The sequence below is a fragment of the Lampris incognitus genome, chromosome 3, assembly GCF_029633865.1.
Source record: "Lampris incognitus isolate fLamInc1 chromosome 3, fLamInc1.hap2, whole genome shotgun sequence".
In the NCBI taxonomy this organism is placed as follows: domain Eukaryota; kingdom Metazoa; phylum Chordata; class Actinopteri; order Lampriformes; family Lampridae; genus Lampris; species Lampris incognitus.
In genome coordinates, this window is record NC_079213.1 from 11,613,857 (window position 1) to 11,621,186 (window position 7,330).

At 42.0% G+C, this 7,330-nt stretch overlaps 1 protein-coding gene across 1 annotated transcript; it reads right to left on the reverse strand.

Annotated features, from left to right (window-relative positions):
• Nucleotides 1-995: 995 nt before the first annotated feature.
• On the reverse strand, nt 996-6,520 carry ccdc59 (coiled-coil domain containing 59). Its single transcript, XM_056277277.1, has 4 exons — nt 6,311-6,520; nt 5,746-6,082; nt 5,322-5,430; nt 996-4,218 (listed from the first exon to the last, which is right to left on the reverse strand). Exons 1-4 carry the CDS (start codon nt 6,438-6,440, stop codon nt 4,054-4,056), a joined length of 741 nt encoding a protein of 246 aa, XP_056133252.1. The 5' UTR covers nt 6,441-6,520; the 3' UTR covers nt 996-4,053.
• Between the last annotated feature and the right edge of the window lie 810 nt (nt 6,521-7,330).

The window sequence follows — 7,330 nt, forward strand, 5'->3', positions numbered from 1 at the left end:
ATTGACTAACATCTGTGATGCTGCAGAGGGAAGGATGGGGAAGAGACTTGTTGCAAATAATAAAGATGATTAAAAAAACTATGGCTGCTTGCAAAGCGTTAAGCAGTGATACTGCTCATGTAGCTTCTACAAAGGGCTAGAATACAGGAACTGATACAACTAATAATCTACCATATAACCCAGCCACTCACAAAACTACTAGTCTGCTATTGAATATGACCAAAAAGAAAAATCTGTTGACATGTACAGAAAACTTAAGTTGAAAAAAACTTTTGCCAAGTTTTTTTTTTTTTTGCTGTTTTGAGTGTAAATGCTAATTTTAGGTGTAACAACCACAAAATATAGTGTTTATTGAATCTATGGTAAGCAAGACAAAAAAAACAAAAAAAACACACACACAGAAAAATGTTCCTACCTTTTAAAACGGATGAGCACAATAGCCCCGTCCCCCTCTCCTGAAAGATCAGCAGAACAGTGATGGTTGCTGCTCTCTATTTAGCAAGTCTTGCCTCACAGATCAACGGCAGAGAAGTCATTCTGCAACCATGTGATGTCATGGGGTAATTACCGCAGGCTTTTGGTCTGTGTGTGTAGATTTCGCTTGCAAATGGAGAACACAGACTGCAGAGTGAATTCTCCGTATGTACACATTTTGCTTGCAAGATGTTTCTATTGGCCTGTGTAACTATGACAACATCAGACGTAGGGAGATGAGCGTTTTGAATGATAATGTATCTATTGATAACTCTATCATATATAATATATATATACATACATACACACGCACGCACACACAACTCATACATATATATATATATTCTGCTCAAGCATTGGATTAGTAGTATTGGATTTGAAAATTTTCTGAATTAAAATATTCCTGATCAATAAATGTAAAACCAATTAACCAGTGAGACTGAAAAGTTGCTATTTTACGACAAGCTAAAAACACCCATTTGAAATTTGACATGAATTTGAAGATAACTGCTTTTTATTGCAAATTGATGTTCATACATTTCTAGATCAAAATAAGAAAAAGTGAGACAATGCAGCAAGACTAGCATCAATCAATCAGTCTTTATTTATACAGCACATTTCATATAGTGGCTTTAGCCCAATGTGCTGCACGTGATCAAAAACAATGCAACAGAAACGTAAGCGAACAGAGGGGAGTAAATGCACAAAAAAAGCCAACAACAAATTAAAAAAGTAAGCAACAACAGGTTAATAAAAAATCAAATGACAGGGATGGGAACATCCTTGATGAGGATGTGCAATGTGCCCATCCTTTTCATTTGATGCATCCTTGATTATCACACCCTTGATAGGGAGGAACGCTGGTTTGAACTGGGCCACCTATGTGAAGAGGGAATGACCGTCCCTGAACTGGGAGGGGGGGGGGGGAGTCACCATCTTACAATGCTGTGATTGCAACTATTCCCAAATCCTGTGTGAATAGTACTCATGGCCATTGAAACTCTAGTTAATGGTCACAGCAATTTGCATATGAAACCGATGGTTGGTTTCGGTCGTTATGCCACTGTATTGTTTATAAGGGTGAGGACACCTGCAGTCAGCTGAGACTGAAGAGGTCACTTAGCCGAGTGATGAAACGTATCTGTCAATAAACGTTGTGTCCAGATGAACTGATTCAAATGACAAGGCACCTTAAGTAAAAGCCAGGCTAAAAAGACATCGTCTTGAGTTTTCCTTTAAAAATGTCCACAGAGGTGGACCCCCTCAGGTCCTCAGGCAGACTGTTCCAGAGACTAGGGCGACAGTGGTTAAAAGCCGTCTCCCCCATACATGTTTTGTTGCGATCCTTGGGACGACAAGGAGGCCAGCTGCAGAGGATCTGAGGTACCCGCTGGGTACATATCTAAACCGCAAGTCTGAGAGACGGACTGGTGCCAGGGTAGCCAGTGATTTAAAAAACTAGTAATAAAATCTTAAAATCAGTTCTAAAACTGATAGGCAACCAATGCCATCCATCGCCCCTGTACAAAAGTTTTATCTCCTGGGGTTATGGTGCCATCTTGTGGTGTAAAATAAAGGGGAAACGTCAAATAAATCATTAAGTAACAGATGGGGGATAACAGGCGAATCAAATTAAGTCTCACAGTGACCTAAAGCCTTGTCTAAAACGGTTAAGTATTGCTGGAGGGTTTGTGGTAATTTCGTTTTCACCAGCATTATTCAGTTATTTCAATGAATCCCAAACACATAAATTGTGTGTGATACAAGCCCATGGGAGTAATATTTAGCGAATAACCCACTTGTTTTTAGCCAGACAGACACTCACATCCTCTGTTGAGTAAGTGCTTTCTGTAGTGATGGTCTGTGTTTAATACAAATTACAAATACTTTGCAGTTAAAAAGCAGCAGTTCATGACTTATTCTGGAATCTGACAAGAACGTCCACCGCGGTTAATAGTAGACAGGGATGGGTATCATTAAGATTACTGCTACTCCTACCAATACCGCTTATCGATCTGGTACTTTTAATGATACTCTTATTGGTTCTTTTTGTTATTTTTTTAAGAAAAAAAAAAAGAAAAATTAAGAATAGAATTAACATTGCTTTATTTTCTCATGTCAGGACAGAGCGTTACTCTTAATCATTAACCCATCCATCCATCCATCCATCCATCCATCCATCCATCCATTATCCAAACCGCTTATCCTGCTCTCAGGGTCACGGGGATGCTGGAGCCGATCCCAGCAGTCACCGGGTGGCAGGCGGGAGACACCCTGGACAGGCACCAGGCCATCACAGGGCTGAACACACACACACACACACACACACACACACACACACACACACACACACACACACACACACACACACACACACACACACACACACACACACACACCTAGGGACAAGTTTAGTACGGCCGATTCACCTGACCTACATGTCTTTGGACTGTGGGAGGAAACCGGAGCACCTGGAGGAAACCCACACAGACATGGGGAGAACATGCAAACTCCACACAGAGAACGACCCCCAAGGTTGGACTACCCCGGGGCTCGAACCTAGGACCTTCTTGCTGTGAGGCGACTGTGGTAATCACTGCGCCACCGTGCTGTCCACATTAATCATCAATCCATGTTTGTATAATTTAGTTAACTCCGTGTAGGCTCTAGGCTGCTTAGCATACATAACATACCTGAGGTGGATGGGGCAACGACAGATGAATCACCAGCTAGGCAGTCGAAAACTGTGTATTCCCCCTTCCCCTGCCTGTATTTGATGCAATTTCGCTAGATTTTTTTGAAATATTGCTTGTGTCTCTGCCCTTAAATGCAAAAGACTTGTTGCACTTGTGGCAACAAGCGTCGTCAGCATCGACTCCAGTGACGTATAACCAGACTTTTGATCGTTTCATTCTCTCTCTGCCATTGTCACTAAGGACAGGCTCTGTGTGTGTGTGCGTCTGAGAGAGGCAGAGAGCTGGCCCCGCCCCTCGGTTCGCACATACGACAGGCTCCGAGAGCGAGATCTCTCTTCTGGATTGGGAATAGCAAAAATGCATCACAGACAAATGTCTTAATCTTATTGCAAATTAGAAACGGAGTTGGTGAGATAAAAGGTGCAAGATAACATTTATGTAGCCTAAATAAATAGGAAGTTTATTTTCTTAATTTCTCCAATACCGATAGCAGAACCATTAATGACGGAGTTTATCAATACTACGGCCTTTAATAATTTAGCACCAGTGCCCATTTAATACCGGGTTTCATTACCCATCCCTAATAGTAGATGAGACTAACTGAGTAAACCACATCAGCTTTGCAGATTATGCCTTATAATGACTGTTACACAATGTAAACCAAGTTTCCATGTTGTCTTTCAATACTAACCCTATTTGGACAAGGTTTAGTGGGACACAACAAAGTAAACCAAAAAAAAAAAATTAACAAATGACAATTTAGTCCTTTTCAGCGGTCTAGTTCAGCAGTTACCATTAAACAATTGTGTAACTGACGCTGCCCAAATGAGGGCAAGTGCCTCTCTTTTTCTATTAATTGTCCAACATCAGGCTTACTTTGCGATCATTTTCCAGCTCCTTGGATTTTCTGAAGTAGGCACTCCATCCGGAGGTTCAGGTTGGGCTGTCCTTTCTTGGTCTTTTTACTCAAAATTTGGAACGTCTCCTTCTTTTTCTGTTTGTACTTCTGAATGGCCTCCTCTCTCTGCTGCTTGTTCTTCTGGTATTCCTGAGAGAGGAAAAAATAATGATAACAGCATGTTAAAACCAGGTCAGACTGTGCCATTAGTGTTGTATTCACAGCGTCTGGTACACTGCTGCCACCACCAGGGACCAGGGCAGGCTGCAGCTCATCATTCGCTTGGCAGAGAAAGTGATGGGCTGCTGCCTCCCATCTCTCCAGGACATTGAGGTGGTGAAGATTGTTGCCGACCCTTCCCACCCTGGACACCTTTTTGAGACTCTGCCCTCTGACGAGAGGTTGATGTACATCAGGATCAAAACCTCACACCACAATAACAGTTTCTTCCCTGTTGCAGTTAGACTCATCCACAGGCCCCCTGCCCCCCCAGACAAATCAACAGACCCCCGCTCTCCCACACACACAGGTAAATATTACGACCTGTAAATATAATTTTACTTTAATTTTTGCTCTTTATCTTTGTTAGATCTCTTTTATGTATACTAATATATTCATTCATTCATTATCCAAACCGCTTATCCTGCTCTCAGAGTCGCAGGGATGCTGGAGCCTATCCCAGCAGTCACAGTCTTTGCCGTGTAGCTTTATTGACAGCTGATGATTGCTTATGGCATGAAACAGGCTTGTACTGTCAATTAAAGAATTTACTTGAGTCACTGGGTTATTTTGCTCCTTGTTTGTTGAGCACCTTCCCTACCGCTGAGTGCTACATTTAATGAAGTCAGCATATATTTAGTATAGTCTGTGATGGACTGGCGGCCTGTCCAGGGTGTCTCCCCGCCTGCCACCCAATAACTGCTGGGATAGGCTCCAGCATCCCTGCGATCCTGCGAGCAGGATAAGCAGTTTGGATAATGGATGGATGGATGGATGGGTGGGTGGGTGTGTGTGTGTGTGTGTGTGTGTGTGTGTGTGTGTGTATAGTATATATGTATCACATAGTTTATTTTAGGCAGTATTTTTCTTGCATTCTTAATTGCACCAAACCCACCAAGTAAAATTCCTAGTGCATGTAATCCACATGGCAATAAAATAATTTCTGATTCTAAACAACACATTGAAATAAGGATAGAGGAATAAAGGTAACTTATTTTTAGTGCCGATAACATGATGAAGGGGAAAAGTTTCACCTCTTTCTTCCTTCTGCGGTTTTCTTTGACCTTCTCAAATTCTTCTCTTGTCTTCTGGTAGGATGTCTTCCTCATCAGTTTTTTCTTCATGCGGTTGCTCATGGGGAGGCTGGAAAGGGCATTAAAGCAGACTCAGTTTTTTGCCATCTCATCTGTTTGAACACAGATAGCACAAAATGTTTGCCTCTTAGCACTTCACCTCAACATAGCCTGTGCCTCAGAGCAACAGCAGTGATGAATGCTATTAAGGATGTCAATCAAATTTTATTTTCAAGTAGTCCACATCTTTGGCAGCATCAGTCAAAATCATGACATCCTGCAAACTCAGATTGAACCACTGACTCTTGGTGAAAGTGTGGCTGATATTTTATGGCAAAGCTGTGATGGTAATGGTTGCCAACATGAACGTCTATTGGCTACTTACTTTTCTGTTACTTCGGGGACTGTTAGTTCAGGCTTCACAGTGTCAGACTGCTCAGTTACAGCAGCAACCGATGGTGCAGAAGACTGGTCTGTGGTGCCATCACTTGCAGATACGAATTTTGACTTCGCCTCCATTCTACATTTATTTCGCTTCTGTTTATTCATCCGAGTCTCGTTTTTCAGCTTCTCGGCCTCAGCCAAGTACAGATGTTTGAGGTGCTCTGGGTAGTCCTCCTTATACAGCGTGTTGGACTGAGGCATCTTCTTTCTCTCCTTCCGCAGCAGTTTGTTGTACTCATATTGGACCTTCTGCTTTCTCTTGTATGCAAATCCCTGACCTGAGAGAGAGAGAGAGAGAGAGAGAGAATATTGAATTGAGAGAGAGGGGGGAGATTCATATCATCAAACAGTTTTAATTAATTTAAGTATCTTCTATCAGTAGTTATCAGCTTTGTCCAGTATCGTCCTCCTTCTGGGAGCACAAACAACGGACCAATGTTGCTTCTATTAAAAAAATAAAATAAAATAAAAAAAGCAGTCGGTTATTTTCGAGGTAAAATCCTTACCTTCTTTAACACTGCCATCAAACACTTTGTGCTCGGGGATCCATTTCCTTTTCTTATTGACACCTACTCGCTTATTATTGGATGCCTTCCACGCATCGCTTTTCTCCGTCACCTTCCCTGCATTCTTCATTTTCTGGTTCACATGTGCCGCCTAACTCAGGTGTGGAAAGGTGAGATGTTTACAAAAGCTCCATGCCGCCTCAGCCTGCCCGCGTCGTCCTCATGGCGCGTGTTGATGACGCAACATTCGCCGGCAGACATTAGTAGACGATCACAGACTCACCAACCGAAATCTTGTGTGCGTGGGGGGCGGGGGGGGGGATAGTGCATCCAATCCTGAAATTAGTGCAGATTTGGTACGTTCAAACGATTTAATGTGTCAAGAAAAACGACAAAAGAAAGAGAAGAATAAGGAAAGATGGCGGAAATGGTGTCGGAGTTGGGAGAGCGAAACTGAAAACGAGGATACGGGAGGGTTTGAAAATAAAACAAGAACGAATTCATCAAGTTACCCGTGTGATTCTCGTCGGTCATTGAGAACGACGTGCAGGCACGGTGTGCAGACACATGCTCACAAGACAAGTGCTCACAAGACACATGCTCACAATACCAATAGAAAAAGAGACACATGCTCACAAGACAAATGCTCACAATACCAATAGAAAAAGAGACAAATGCTCACAAATTGTTTTACAATCTTTATTTTTCAAAAAGTCAACTGAACATTCTGCTGCATGTCACATAAGACATATCACATAGGCCTGAGCATGTGAGAGGGATCACATCTCCCTGACAAATGAAATGGTGATCTCAAAGATAATCGTGATAATGAGACTATCAATTACTGTTTGGTAATACATAATCTTAATTAACCTTTATTCATGGAAAAATATTCCATTGAACAGTCTGTTGCATGTCACAAGAAATATCACATAGGTCTAAGCATGTAATAGGGATCACAGGGACCTAATTAAGAGATTTTAAAGCAGTGTCTATAGAGTCTTTTGCCAACCAATTTCT

What these genes read in the sequence shown, in the direction of transcription:
- ccdc59 (XM_056277277.1), bottom strand. Translation starts at nt 6,440, where the DNA reads ATGAAGAATGCAGGGAAGGTGACGGAGAAAAGCGATGCGTGGAAGGCA. An exon ending in TGATGGCAGTGTTAAAGAAG is followed by an intron (nt 6,083 to 6,310) that starts GTAAGGATTTTA and finishes TCTCTCTCTCAG; the next exon opens with GTCAGGGATTTGCATACAAG. An exon ending in ACCGCAGAAGGAAGAAAGAG is followed by an intron (nt 4,219 to 5,321) that starts GTGAAACTTTTC and finishes TTCCTCTCTCAG; the next exon opens with GAATACCAGAAGAACAAGCA.